The 15,461-nt window shown below is 36.7% G+C and overlaps 1 protein-coding gene across 3 annotated transcripts in view; it reads right to left on the bottom strand.

Moving 5' to 3' along the window:
• VWA3B (von Willebrand factor A domain containing 3B) overlaps nt 1–15,461 on the bottom strand; it is a 282,451-nt gene that overhangs the window by 113,890 nt on the left and 153,100 nt on the right. For 2 of the 3 annotated variants that reach the window (XM_007501072.3, XM_007501073.3), the window contains exons 15-16: nt 10,622–10,720; nt 6,568–6,750 (exon numbers count right to left, since the gene is read on the bottom strand). In XM_007501072.3, the coding sequence (XP_007501134.2) occupies nt 6,568–6,750; nt 10,622–10,720 (282 nt within the window). The remainder of the gene's footprint in view (nt 1–6,567; nt 6,751–10,621; nt 10,721–15,461) is intronic. The other variant, XM_016424839.2, reaches the window with a different exon arrangement.

Genomic DNA, 15,461 nt, shown 5'->3' with positions numbered 1-15,461 from the left:
CCAAAAGCCCAGCCAAGTAGTCATCTTTCAATTAAAGTCAGGTTAGCCAAGTCAGCAAACTTTTTAAAAGTTTTATTTATCTACTTATTTTTAGCATTCATTAAAAAAAATTTAGTTACAAAGTCTATCCCTGTCTGCAAGCCCTTCCCCCAACTAGTGGGAAGGCAAGTAGTATATTAATTATATATATTAAGTTATGTAAAACACATTTCCATATTAGTATAAAAATTAAATTATATATCTCTAATAATAAAAATATTATATTTTATGAGGTTTATTAAGGATCATTAGAAATCAAGGAATAAAGAAGATACAAAATAAAAACCACATGCCCATGGCTGATTAGCCCATTTAAAATCCCCGCACTTAGCTTACCACTATACTTGCTACATCATTGCAAAAAGGAAGGAAGAGTCCGTGGAAGACTTTACTGCCAGTTAAATACCAATTGTGATCTTGCCAATGTGGAGACTCAGGTGAGATTATAGGGAATTCTGGGAAATACCAAGGACTTGTGGGGATTGAAGTCTAGGGTTCAAAAATCTCCATTTATACACACCCCTCTGTGATCCTATTGGGAAACCAGTTTCCCCAAAAGGATCATGGAAACATAATCAACTTAAAGATTGCAATAATTTGTGGATAAAAGGAAAAGAGAACAAAACCAATGATTGCTAGGTGCATTGACAAAAAGCCAATTAGGGGGCAGTCTTCTTTGGCATAAGAGTACACATACAAAACAAATGCATTCAACCTCACACAGCTCAAATCACCACATCCCAAAGTTCACTCTGGATATTCAGATGCAGTGTGTGGTCTGTGCAGGCATCTTAATGGTGTCTTCTCCAAATGGTTTACTTTCTGGATTCAGAGAGGTAGCATGTTTCTTAACCTAAATTACTCTCAAAAGGAATTTAAACTTTGCAATTTAAAATAATAATAATTATACATTCCCCCCTGAAGAGGGTGATTGAAAAACACAGGGATCACTCAGGAATGCATGGCTGAGTTATGAGGTATATGAATCAATTGGCAAAAGAAATCAAAAACATCAAAAAAATCCAAGTAAAAAAGATAATTTCTGGATGAAATATAGACTATCAAAGTCTTATGTGTAAAAATTATAAGTAAAGGAAAAGTAAATCTATAACAGGGCCTTGAATCAAGGCCCAAATAAAATGATATAAGCAAGTAAGCATTTACCCAATCAGTAGACAGGACTACAGAAAGTTGCCACATTATGAAAGACAGAATAGGGACTAGATTATAGGAGCCAGGTAGGAACCAAATTTGAGATACTTGGTAGAATGTGGAACAAGGAAGACCTGCCTTTAACACGTGTTAAACAGCTGCAACCTCGAACCCCAAACATGTTCAAGTCCTCTTGTCATGGCTCAAAATTTTCATCAACCCTATTGGGATTGGTTGGTCTCTTTGACCTTGTGCTCAATTGGCACTATGCAGGTTAGCTTTGTGCTCCTTTGGCATTGTGAAATGGCTCTTTTTGTATTCTCTTGTCCTGGAATCAGATGGAATCATTAAGCAAAGTCCCATAATTTTTTAAACAATTAATGGCATCATTTTTATAGTCTCAAGCTTTTGGGGAATGCATTGACATTATAGCAAATATATTTTAAACTTATATTACTGAACAATCAAAAAAGTTAAAGAAAAACTTAATACTGGTGGCATGTGCTTCAAATATAAAAAGGAGAGAAAAAACAAAAAACTGAAATAGTATTTTGTACATGCAAGAAAAATATAATAATAAAAGAGTTTTAAAAACAAAAATATAGGTTATAATCATTGAGGAAATGTAGAATACAAAGGTTTCTCACCAAAATGAAATCCATTTCCTTTTAATACCTGTCCATGATCCACTGTGAGTGCAAGCAAATGATTTTCGCAAAGTAACAGGTTTTTTTTTAATAAAGAACAGTAGTACAACAGGTAATGCACATTCAAAAGGTATCAAAATCCCCAAAACTTGCAATAACCCAATTAATTACAATAGTAAACAAACCCACTATCATCTTTCACATAAGTTACTGTATGACATTTAAAGAAAATGGATACTTGTCACAAGTTTTTCAGGTGTAGTAATTTTTCAACCTTGGCAAACATATTTTTAAACAAAGTAAAACTTATTTGTCCAAAATATCATCAAGAAATCTAGATATCATTCTGGTGAGAGGGTAAAGTGAGCTGAAGAGTTATAAATGAGAAATTTTCCTCTTTGAGGAGTCATCCAGGGGTACCATGCCCTGGGATCAACTTCCCATCTCCTTTGGTATGAGACTGTGATGTCCCATTCATTCACATTTTCATAAATGTGGGAGGTGGGGATTATAATTGTATTTCACTTCAGCTACTAAAATGTACCTTACCTCCTATTAGAGGCAGGCAAAATGATCAGAGTTGTAGAGGGAAAAAAATCTAAAAATCATGTCTAAAGACCCCTTAAAATCAATTTGAGACATTTAGCTCATTAAATTTTCCAAATTTACAATTATAACCAGTTTTGATGAAGTCCATCCATCCTCTATGTGACAATTCACAAAGTCAAAATGGAAAAAAGGCTGTTTTTTTTTCTTATGGGCTTATTCAATAATATTTATTCAGTATAGTTATAGGGGAAAAGCAACCTAATATAATAGTAGTTAGAACCCAGTACATTAAAATGATTCAGTGTAACAGAATAGTACTGAATACATTAATACATGAACTTAAAGCCAACAAAATTAAATCTTAAACAAAATAATCAGAAAAATGCAATAAAATAGATTAAAAAAAAAAACATTGGAGTCTGAAAAGCCTTAAAAATATAATCTCCAGTCTCTTTAAAGTTATTTTTTTTATGTTGAGATTCCTTTTGTCAGTACTGTGGAATATCCCACAGCGAGGAAGAACATAGGTTTTAGGAATCTCAAATTGGGCAGGCCCAAATGACAAAGAGTTGCAGGGAGATGAATTTCTCCCCTGAATCTCAGGTAAGATAAGTAAAAGGATCAGTGCACTCAAAAAGCATCCTTTGAAATAGGCAATGCACTGCTCTCTCATAGAATACGCCATGCTTGTAATCAACTTCCTGTTGGAAAAGTCTCTTCCTTCTCTTAGTCCCCCCCCACACCCCCTGAGGTCCCCAGCCATGTGGAGGCTAATTGTAGCCTAAGGAAAGAACATCCCAGTTTTTACCAGTTGGCTTGTGATTCCAAAGACACAGGGGGCAGCTACCAGCAGCCTGGGTCCTGGGGCTGGGCATAGGGTTGGATGAATGATCTGACTCTGAGGCTGGAGATCAGTAGTAGAGGTGTTGGGCCTGAGGCTGGGACTGGGTCTGGGGCTGGGGTCAGAACTGGGTGAGCGATCTGGGTCAAGAAGGTCAGGAGTAGATGGCTAAAGGCAGTAGCAGGCAGCAAGAGCAAGCTGAATCAGGAGAAGCAGCTTTGCGAGGGTGGGCAAAAAGCCTTGGCAGGAGAAATGTGGCTTAAAAAATTATCTAGGCTATCTTAAAAAAAAAATTGAGAAATTCTCATCCAACTTGTGGTGGCCAAAAACTGTAAAAATTAAATTATATCTCTAATAATAAAAATACTATATTTTATGAGGTTTATTGAGGATCATTAGAAATCAAGGAATAAAGAAGATACAAAATAAAAACCACATGCCCATGGCTGATTAGCCCATTTAAAATCCCTGCACTTAGCTTACCACTATACTTGCTACATCATTGCAAAAAGGAAGGAAGAGCCCGTGGTAGGCGTTACTGCCAGTTAAATACCAATTGTGATCTTGCCAATGTGGAGACTCAGGTGAGATTATAGGGAATTCTGGGAAATACCAAGGACTTGTGGGGATTGAAGTCTAGGGTTCAAAATCTCCATTTATACATTATCCATCATCAACCACACATTTATTAAGTACCTCATATACTGGTACTTGTGCAAAGTGCTTGGGGGTTACAGAGAATAGCAAAACCAGTCCCTGCCTTTGAAATCTAACAGTGGGGTTGTTGTTATTCAGTCTTTTCAGGCATGTCTAACTCTTCATGACACCATTTGGGGTTTTCTTGGCAAAGATATTGGAGTAGTTTGCCATTTTCTTCTCCAGTTCATTTTACAGATGAGAAAACTGAGTCAAATAGGGTTAAATTATTTTCCTGGGGTCATATAGCTAGTAAGTGAAACCATATTTGAATTCAGGAAGATGAGTCTTCCTTACTTCACTCTGGGCACTCCATCCACTGTGCCGCATAGTTGCCCTGTTAGAAGGGAGAGTAACAATAGGAAAATAACTTTGTACAAAAGATTTGTAAAACAAATTCTTTTTTAATGACCTTTGCATAAATTTACAGTTGCAAAATGTAAGGGAAAGCATTTAACCAACATAGAAGAAGTCCCAAAATCTTAGTGCAACTTAAAGATTAATTACACTGTACTAAGACTTTCATGATATTTTGTAGTTCAAAATTTTACTTACTACTTAGGTATCTTCCATAAAAGACTATTTCCAAAAATAGAGTGTCAGAGGGTAAACAATATTATTGGGGAATTAATTTCAATAAGAACATAAATCTAGAGTTGGAAGGCACCTTAGACATTATCTAATCCAGTAACCTCATTTTATAAATGAAAAACCTGAGGTCCAAGAGTGTTAAGTGATTTGCCCAAGGTCATACAGTTAATAAATATCAAAGGAAAGGTTTGAACCCATGCCACATGACTTTAGGACAATATCTCAGGGAAGCAGATGGCGTCACTGCAAACATGATGTTCATGAAAGCAACATTTTATGGCATCTGCCCAAACAAGATAAATCACAAAGCAAATGTTTTAATTAAGTCATTGCTTTGTTGACAGCCCCATGAATTCTGTAATGAGTAAAACAATTGTTCATCTCTGTGGAAGAAGGAGTCGAGGTTATAATTTTAAACAATCTTCTCAGATTTGACTATTAGTTTTTCCTCTTATACTGCCAAAGAAAGACAACTGAACTGCTAGATGGCCTTTTTCCAAGGCCAGAAATAGTCAAAACTAGGAAGCAAAGTTGTCTTTGATACCTTCCCACCTCCTCCTCAGTAGGGTTCACAACCTCAAGACCTCCTCTCCCACATCCTGTCTCTGCCCAGTGCACTTATGTGGCCTGTTAGCTGATCACATCCTTCCCCACAGTGATTTCTAATTCTACCCTACCTTCTCCTTCATCAAATAATGAATGATTTCATTAGGGAAAAAAAGAATGTTTCTCCCTCATCCTATGTTCTCTCCTCGCAAATCTCTCTGGCAAAAATTCCTTTTCCTTGTTTGGCTGATCTTAGCCAAATGTTAGAAGGAAATCAGTCTGACTAAACTAATTCACACTAAACACAAATGATTCTAGTTCCGTGTATGTGGGTCAGAGGATGCTTGCTAATTCAAATTACTGTCTAATTACTGCATTTTCAGTCCATTCCATTAGTGGAATAACACTATGAAGGTGTTTATTGCTCAGAATAGGGATATATGATATGATATGATATTATATCATCTCCCACCAGAACAGTCGGTCTCAGTTGATGAAGTCATTCCCAGGACCTGAAGAAGCTGTACTCTATTGCTGGAAGGGTTGGACATTATCAAAACTGACTCTTCCTTTAAGGAGGTTTGACCCATGAATTCTGAGTGAACATGACGGCATACTTTTTTTCACTTATTCACATATTTATTGCAATATGGCTAATATGGAAATATTTTACATGATTTCAAATATGTGTATATATGTGTATGTATGTATATAATGGGATTTGTATTTCTTACCTTCTCAATGGATGGAGGATAGGTGGAGGAAGAGAGACTTTGGAATTAGAGATAAAAAATTTTTAAATACTAATAAAGGGTTTAGAGGCACTCAGACCCTCACTTAAAGCTTCTGCTGTACAAGAAACTATTTTGCCTTCTTTCCATAGAGATCTGAGGAGTCAATGAGATTCTAGCAAGGTAAAGTCAGGCAGAAAGCAATGAGCCCTCATCATTGTTGGGGATGTCCCTATTAATAATATTTACCTAATCTCAGGTCATAAATTTGTAGTAGATACAGACCTTAGTAGCCAATTCTTTCATTTTTCAGATAAAACTGAAGTGGGGTACAAAGAGGAACCCAAAATCCAAAGTGTCTGCAGCAGGATTTGGACGCAGGTCTTCCTGACTCCAAGCTTAGCCCTCTCTTTACAAGGGTCATCTCACAAGGGCCTGAATAAAACCTATATTCACAATCTTGTCTCTCTCTTCTCTCCTCTCTGGTAGGCAGAAAAGCAAGCAGCAGCTGTCACTCTCTATTCTGGAGCCCAAGCCAGGTGCCATTTTACCTCTGGTACCACAAGAGAACAAACCACCAGGTTGGAGAAAAAGCAATGATATAAACACTATGCATTCTGATAGTACACAAAGCCAATAGAATCTTCCATGCCAAGATTGTTGGAGAGGCATTTTGAAGTAGGGTTTTGTTGTTGTTCTTCTAATAAGATGTAAATAGTGATTCACTCACCTCAGGTCTGTAATACTAAACCCTTCCCTGTCAGATCACTCTTACCATGTAAGCATCTGGGTCCAAAGGATCCCGGAAACCATAATGGAAGTAATGGAATTCTCCTCCAGTCCTGAGGGAGAGTTCCTTCAAAAATTCATTGGCATCTTCATCATGGTAGTTGAAGGAGATTGTATGAATAGGGATTTTCTTTCGAAGTTGGACTTGACGTAAAATTGTTTCCACAGGCTATCATTGGTTATTTTTAAAAGATAGAAAGAAATGGGGGAAAGGGAAATGAGAGATGAAGGCAAAGGGCAGGAGACATAAAGAGAGAGAAAGGTAGGGAAAAGAAGAAAATAAATCCTCAGCATATACACCACTGTGATGCTTAGCAATTTTCAATATATAATTTCATAACTGAACAATGGATGGGTTAGTTTCGTTTTAAAGCCAGGGATTTGATTGTGGTCTTCATACATGTAAAATTGGCCATTGGTATGATTTATTCATTTAAAAGCATGCAACTGAGTTTATAAGTTCCAGAGCCTTAAAAAATGTATTTAACTCTGATTTGTTATAAAACAAATGCTTGAGGGAAATCAATCAATCAATCAATCAATAAGCATTTATTTAGGAGTTTATAGCACTGTGCCACATACTGGAGATACAAAGAAAGAAGGCAAACAGTCTCTGTCCTCTGAGGATCCACTCTAATGGAACCAATCCTAGGCTTTTTTGAAGTCCAAGAATTTGGTAAATTATCTTTCTTAGCATTCATGCAGTCTGTGAATGGCATACTAGTGCCTCCTCCTAAGGATTAATGAGGTCATGAGAGACCTGGGAAAAAAGAATGAAATCCCCATTCCTGTAATGATAAAGAATGGACCTAATTCTCCTAGACCTATATAAACTAATAGAGGGTTTCCTTTGTTCAAGAAGTTTTTCCATAGCTTGGAGAATTAGACTCAATATGCTGTATCTAAACCTTGTGTCAGTCCACCAACAAGCATCAACCCTTGGTCACTCCCACCATCTGCTTTCTATGATCTCTGGCAGCCCTGCCAGGGACAAAGGAACAAAGCTGCCAAAGAGGTCAATTCAATTGAACTCAACACACTATAGAATTCATATTTATGGAGCACCTTAAAGGTTCACAGAGGTTTTCTAACAATCACCCTATGAAGGAAATGGTATAAATATTATTAACCCCATGCATGCAATTAGGAAAATGGCAAGAAATTTTCTTAACATTATTCACCCCATTTTGAGGATGAAGAAATTGAAATTCAATGAGGTTAAAGACTTGTCTGTGATCACACATTTAGTCAGAGGCAGGTCCCAAACCTGGGTCTTCTGTCCAATGTTCTTTACACCAGAGGTGTCCTAGATGAGGCCCAGAGGGCCTTATGTGGCCTGTCATACAGAGTCGGGCCAAAACCAGATTAAAATTCCATTGGGAAATATTTTATAAATTAATAAAAGCATAACAAAACACAGATAACATTACATTTTAAAACTAAGTCAAATTCAAGTAGAAATTGGGTTACCTCATTATCCATAATGATCCCTGTCAACCACATATTGACTTAGAAAACCACATATTAATATTATTTATGTCCTATTGTATTTTATTTTGTTAAATATTTCCCAAATTCATTTTAATCTTGTTTGGGGTTTCCTGGCAGTGTTTCTGGCCACAGTGCATTTCTAGCCAGGTATTTGACAACTATGATTTACATTGGAACATTCTATGCATAAGTACTATATTGGGCATTGATGAATAGAAAAAATGAGTAAGATGTGGCCTCTGCTTTTATTTTTTTAATAAAAATTATGAATAAATAAAATATAAAAATCCTCTCCATAGATAAAAGAGTCCAGGTTTAATGCTATTGTTCGGTTATTTTTCAGTTGTGTCAGATTCTTTGTGGCCCCATTTGGGGTCTTCTTGGCAAAAATACTGGAGTGGTTTGCCATTTCCTTCTCCAGCTCATTTTTATAGATGAGGAAACTGAGGCAAACAGGTCAAGTGACTCACCTAGGGTCACTCAGCTAATAAGTGTCTGAGACCAGATGTGAACTCAGGAATAGGACCTCAGGCCAGGCATTGTAACCACCAACCTCTGCTTTTAAGAAGCTTACAGTTTAGTGGCCAACTACAAATTCATGCTATCTAACTTGAAACTGCCCTATACTCTTACTCATAATCCTTTTCTTGACTCTCTTTTAGTTAACCAATCAAGAAGAATCTAAATACCAATTATGTGCGAGGCAACGTGCAAGGTACTAAAGATACAAGTAAAAAAAATGAAACAATCCTATATTCATGAGATTAGTTCTAATAAGAGAGACCAAAAGTACATAGATAAGTACTTGCAGCAAAATATAAGTGGAATAAATGTGGGGAAAAAATACAAAATAAGTTCAATACAAGGTAGTTTTGGAGGACCAGAAAACTTTTGATCCCAGAGCATGAGGGATTCATTGATCCCAATGAGGCTGGAAAGATAGATTGGGGCCAGATTAGCAATGACTTTAAGAGCTTTGAAGAGGTATTTAACTAATACCTAAATTTAGCTAATCGCTAAAAAGAACTAAATTTATCCTGGAGATAATACAAAATCATTACAGCTGATTGAGTAAAGGAGGGTTAAATCTGCAGTTAGGGAAAATTGACTCAAATTTACATTAAATTTTGAAAAGGTGTGCAAAATGGATCTGAGCAGTACCAGATTTGAAAGTAAAGGTGATCAATTAGGAGAATGTTGTAATTATCTAGGGGGAAAGGATGAGATCCCGAACTAAGGTGCTGGTTGTTTGAGGGGAAAGAAGGGGTTGGATGAGACTGATGTTGTGGGGGCAGAACAGAAAGATTTAGCATCTATCACATTTCCTGCAATGGGTATTCCAAATATTTTTTATCCATAAACCACAAATCTGCCTTCTGTACTTCAAACAAATAACCTAGACTAATTTACTAAGAAAATAGTCAATCTAACATAAAATCCTTGAATTTACCTCTTTTCTACTCAGAAAGGATTTTTGTGGGCTGACCTCGAAGACTTATCTCTCTCTATTACATTGTTTCATGTGAAAATAAGCGTCTATGCTTCAACTTCTGGTTTCAGAAATTCCATGACTTGGGGAGGTAGCGGTGGAATTAACGTGGTGAGTACAGAACCAGACCAGATCAGGCGTGACCACTGACCGGCCATCCATAAGTCACTGGCTACCCATATTGTTATAGTGAATGTTTTTTAGAGGAAGAAGCTGTTTGTAACCTTCAATAATGACACTGACTGCGCTATCATGTTCTGCTTTTCTACCAAAATGTTTCATTTCTTTGATTAGGTAAAATTACTGTTTCCTTCAATATTTTCAAATCAATGTAAACAACTGATTTCTAGAAGAAAAGCTAAGCTCTAATTATTTTGTTTTTTAAATAACAACTCAGTATCAATTTTTTAATGAGATACATTCATTGAAATATGCTTTAAGGAAAAAAATGGAGGTGAGAATGGGAGAAAGGAGGAAGAGGTCCCTGAAAGAGGAATAAGGTCCTGAAAGACACTATTAGCACCATTTTATACACACACACACATATATGTCTTGTCAATTATTATTGTCTCATATTATGATAGATAGATAGAGCAAGATATAAATATTGTCTCATATATATGAAAGTCAATCATGGCCATATTTATATATATTGCATATATAGGTATGTATATATATATATATTCTCTTATATATGTGTGTGTGTGCATGTGTATGCATTCTCTTCAGATCTTTTTGTCCTAGAAATAAAATTTAAATATCTTGTTCTATGGCCTAAAACATGTTATTCACAAGCAAAGCATCTTCCTGACTCTAAATCCTCTGACCCACCTAGCTGACAAATTGTATATAATCTTAAAGAGATTTTCCCCAGTTTCTTCAAATGGAAAAGGCATATTTTCTCTCCTGGCTTCCAAATTAAAAAGAGAATGTAAGGACTTTCTCGATAGCTCTTTAAACACAATAGGTTTTGAGGAATTTGGAGGCTCAGCTCATTCACAAAATTCTTTTTCAAATATTCACTGCTGTTGTTTCCCCATTCTCTCTATGGACAAAATACCTGATCAGGTCTCCCATCCGTCAGAATATAGATTATTTTGGTTCCTTTATCAGCGAAAGCAATTCTAAGGGCATCTGTTGTATTGGTAGAACTTCCAACCTGGGAGAGGGGGTTGGAGATAGAGGATTTAAAAGAAAGAAAACATTGGAATGTTACTAAATAGATACACATTTCTCTAATTTTTACACTACACATTCAATCAGTTGCCAAACTGCAATACTTTCCATAGGCTTCCATCCATCCCCAGAATCACTGACTTGGTCCAGACGCTGGTCATTTGCAAGGACTACATCAATGTCATTTTCATCAAACTCCCTGCCTCCAGTGTCATCTCATCACTCTCAGTTATCCTGCTAAAATCACCCAATCAGTAAACAATCCTGTGAAGAATATACTATTATTAGCCCCAATATGTGTGTAAATATATGTACATGCATATAAGACACTAAGTGTCAGTTTGCTATGGACTTTTTATAAATGTGATCTAATTTGATCTACACAACAACTCCATGAGATAGATGTGATTATTAGCCCTATTACAAAGGTGAGGAAACTGAAACAAATATAGATTAAGTGACTTGCCCATTATCACACAGTAACTGTCTAAAACTGGATTTTAACACAGATCTTCCCGACTCCAGGGCCAATGCTCTATCCACTGTACCACCAGCTGCCTCTGATTAGATATATATAAGAGATGAGGGGGAATGGGGGATCAAGGATGACACTGAGGTCTCATGGATCTTTCTGGACAGAAAACGGCATCCTAATCAGAAAAAGGGAAATTTGGAAGAGGGATGGGTTTGGAAAGAGAAAGATAATCAACTCTCTTTTGGATGCATTGATTGTGGGACACTTAGTTTAGAACATCAAGGGGATGCAGAGAAGTAATACTTATGAAAATGCCTTGTGCTGGACCATACTCACTCATCCTTAACCTATCATGGTGATTCTGATCTTTTCCTTAAAAGGTAACAAGTGGCTTCACACTTCCTGTAGATAAAGTCCAATATTTATACCTTGTGCTCCTAAATCATTTATCATGGATACTTAATATTATTTTACTTCTCTAATCAGTTCCAATAACAATCTACTCCAACTCAAAAGATACCCCCTTCAATCATTCATCCCTTACCTACATTTGCAGTGCTTTCTAAGGCAGCACTATAAATCTTGAATGTCTTCTTCCCACTCACAGCCCATTATTTAAATAGGTTCTGATAGATAATCTTCTATGAACTCTTCCTGGTTTGATTAAAGAAGGGGAGACAAATTTCCACTATCTCTCACACATTTGATATAAGGCATCCACCTCTACAACTATACAACTCAATTTCTTCCAATCACATATTTAACCTTCTTGCTCCTTGCTTGATCGATATTCCATACTACCCGTTAATGTATCAGTTTAGCATTTCTACTCTGTTTTATGTATATACTAAAGAAATCCTTTTTAGGGTATAGATGATAAACTTCCAGAAGAATTAGCTATATAACTCTAGTATGTCTATTACTCCACCTAATGACATGATAGCTTAAAAAATGCTTTTTATTGCAGATTAAAATGCCCCACACCTATCAGATTGGTCAATATGCCAGTAAAGGAAAGTGGTAAATGTTGGAGGGGATGTGGCAAAATTGGGACATGAATGTATTATAGGTGGAGTTGTAAACTGGTCCAACCATTTTGGAAGGCAATTTGGAACTATGCCCAAAGAGCTATAAAACTGTTTATATCCTTTGATCTGTAATATCATTAATGGGTCTGTATCTCAAAGAGATAATTTTAAAAAGGGGGAAGGACCCACTTGTACAAAAATATTTATAGTGGTTCTTTTTGTAGTGGCAAAGAATTGGAAACTAAAGGAACATCCATCAGTTGGGGAATGGCTGAACAAATTGTGGTCCATGTTGGTGATGGAATACTATTGTGCTATATAAGAAATGATAAGCAAGATGATCTCAGAAAAAGCTGGAAAGGTCTTCAGGAACTGATGCAGAGCAAAATAAGCAGAATTGGAATATTAGACAAAATAATAGCAATATTGGACAATGATTATCTGTGAAAACTTGGTACTCTCAGCAATGCAATGATCTGGGCCAATCCTGAAAGATCTGTGATGGGAATGCTCTCCACCTCCAGAGAAAAAACTGTTGGAGTCACCTTTCACATCAGTGTACTTATGGTTTTACTTGGGGTTTTTGATTAGGTATGAGTTTTCTCTTACAATAATGACCAATATAGAACTGTGTTTTGCATGACAAAAATAAAATTTTTAATTCTTTTTATTATACTTCACTTAGCTATATCTATTATCTTTCATTCCTTAGCTGTTAAGTGATCTTCCTAAAGTATGGCTCTGACCAGGTCACCTCCCTTACTCAATTAACTCCAGTGGCTCCCTAACACAAAATGCTCTACTTGGCATTCAAAGTCCTTTGCAACCTGCCCTCCCCTCCACTACTCTTTCCAGTCTTGATATAGCCTCCCTTCACTATTCCTCCTTCCAGTAACGCCCCTTGAACAAGATGCTCCATCTCCTATTTCTGGACATCTTGATTGGCTATCTCCAAAGACTAGAATATGTCCCTCCTCATGTCCATCTCTTGGTTTCTGTGACTTCCTTCAAGTCCCAGTTACAATCTCATCTTCTAAAGGAAGTCTTTCCCAAACCCCCTTAATTACAGTGCTTCCCCCTTTTGATTATTTCTGATTTATCCCATATATAGCTTGCTTGTACAAAATCGTTGACATGTTCTTTTCCTCACTATATTGTGAACTCCTCAAAAGCAGCAAATATCTTTACCTTTCTTGGTAACTCCAGGGCTTAGTCCAAAGCCTGGCACATAATAGACTCTTAATGTTTATTGACTGACTGCCTTTTTGATAATATCTGTGAAGAGAATGATAATGATGAACTATGCAATTCGTTATTGACCTTATCTCTATTCATGGCGCCATTCTAAAAGCATGTTTTCCAAAGATTGGCCGTGAGATACCAATGCTGACCCTTGAAAAACCACAGCAGGAAAAATTCACACAGGCACTAGTTTTTTAATGCCTCCAAAAGGGAGCAGGGAGACTGAGCTATAAAATAAAAGAGAATTCAAATTACACTGAGGTTAGAATTTCGCTCCAATAGTTCCCAGAAGTTGAATAACTTATATTGAATACTGTCGTGTCCTGCAAATGCTTCCATCTGGGCACACAAAGAACAGCCTGAAGTCCTTATTATGGATTTTCTGTCTTGAAGATCTAGCTCTTAATGCTGTTTTATCTACGTGTGTTTGTGGGGGAAAAACTAACTCAGTTACTGTTCCTTCAGCTGTCAACACAGTTTAAACAGACTGTCTGAATACCTCATAGCATGTCCTTAATAAGATTAGCCATCCCTTCTTCACCTGTACTTCAACCCAGATTTTCTGCAAGTCACCTGTTATTTGGTAAATGTGAGTGTCACTCTTTTCACATTTCACAAAATTCAGCTGGAATTTCAAGAAAGTTCTGTTGTACTGTGGCTCCAAGTTCACATAAAATATTACTATATGGCAATATATACTATATGGTATATATATTGTATCTACATAATATATACTCAGATGTCTGGTACTGAGGTCAGGGATTATTTAATTGATGTCTCTGTATTCCTAGGGTCTAATATTGTGCCTAGAATACAGTAGGTTCTTAATAAATGTTTATTGATTGATCAGAGACTTAGATTTGAAAGGGACTTTAGATCAACCCCCCTCATTTTCCAGCAGTAGTAAGAGATAAAGCTGGAATGTTAAGTGAGGGCCAGATCATGAAGCTTCTTGAATGGCAAATTATGGATGCTGGACTTCACTTGGTAAGTCACAGAGACCCATTTAAGTTGTTATAAAACAAAATGGCATTGATCTAGCCTATATAAGGGAGTTATTCCATTCAAATGATAAAATAGTTATATATACATTTTGTATTTTTGCATGTACTTGCCCATGTCTAGTGATTTTGTAACCTAGAACACACTATATTTCTACCTTTTAAAAGTAACAAGGCAGGGGTATCCAAGTGGCTCAAGGGACAAAGAGTCAGACCTAGAGATGGGAGGTCATGGGTTCAAGTCTGGACTCAGACACTTCCTAGCTGTGTGATCCTGGGCAAGTCACAATCCCCATTGCCTAGTCCTTACTGCTCTTCTGCCTTGGGACCAATAAACAGTATTGATTCTAAGATAGAAAGTAAGAGTTAAAAAAAAAAGTAATGAGACATAGCTAGGTAGCACAGTGGATAGAGCATCCAGCCTAGAGTCAGGAGGACCTCAGGCAAACGTGGCCACAGAAACTTTCTAGTTGTGTGACCCTGGACAAGTCACTTAACCCCATCAACCTAACCCTTGCCACTCTTCTATCTTACAATTGATACCAAGATGGAAAGTAGAGGTTAAAAAAAATGAGAACCACATATACCATATCTAAGTTATTGCAAATTCATTAAATAGCATCTGAAATAATGAAGGTTTTCTTGACACCTACAGTTAGTCCATAGGATCATGTATTTAGAACTAGAAGTGATCTCAGAGACCATTCAAATGTACCCCCTCATTTTATAGACAAAGAAATTGAGGCACTTAAGGGTGAAGTGGCCCACCTAGTGTCATCCAGGTAGTGAGTGACAGATTCAGGAACCCAGGTGTTCTGGTTCCAAATTGGAAGCTTTTTCCACTCCATCACTCTTCAGTTATCTTCAGTTATTAATTCTGGATAATTTAACATGCTTGAAGTATGAAATCAGCACACTTTCCTAGGACCAAGTTATCACTTGGCACAGAATTTTATAGCTACTGTTACTTCATTCAGT

The sequence above is a fragment of the Monodelphis domestica genome, chromosome 8 (genome assembly GCF_027887165.1).
Source record: "Monodelphis domestica isolate mMonDom1 chromosome 8, mMonDom1.pri, whole genome shotgun sequence".
Lineage (NCBI taxonomy): Eukaryota > Metazoa > Chordata > Mammalia > Didelphimorphia > Didelphidae > Monodelphis > Monodelphis domestica.
This window is presented reverse-complemented; position numbering and strand designations above follow the sequence as displayed.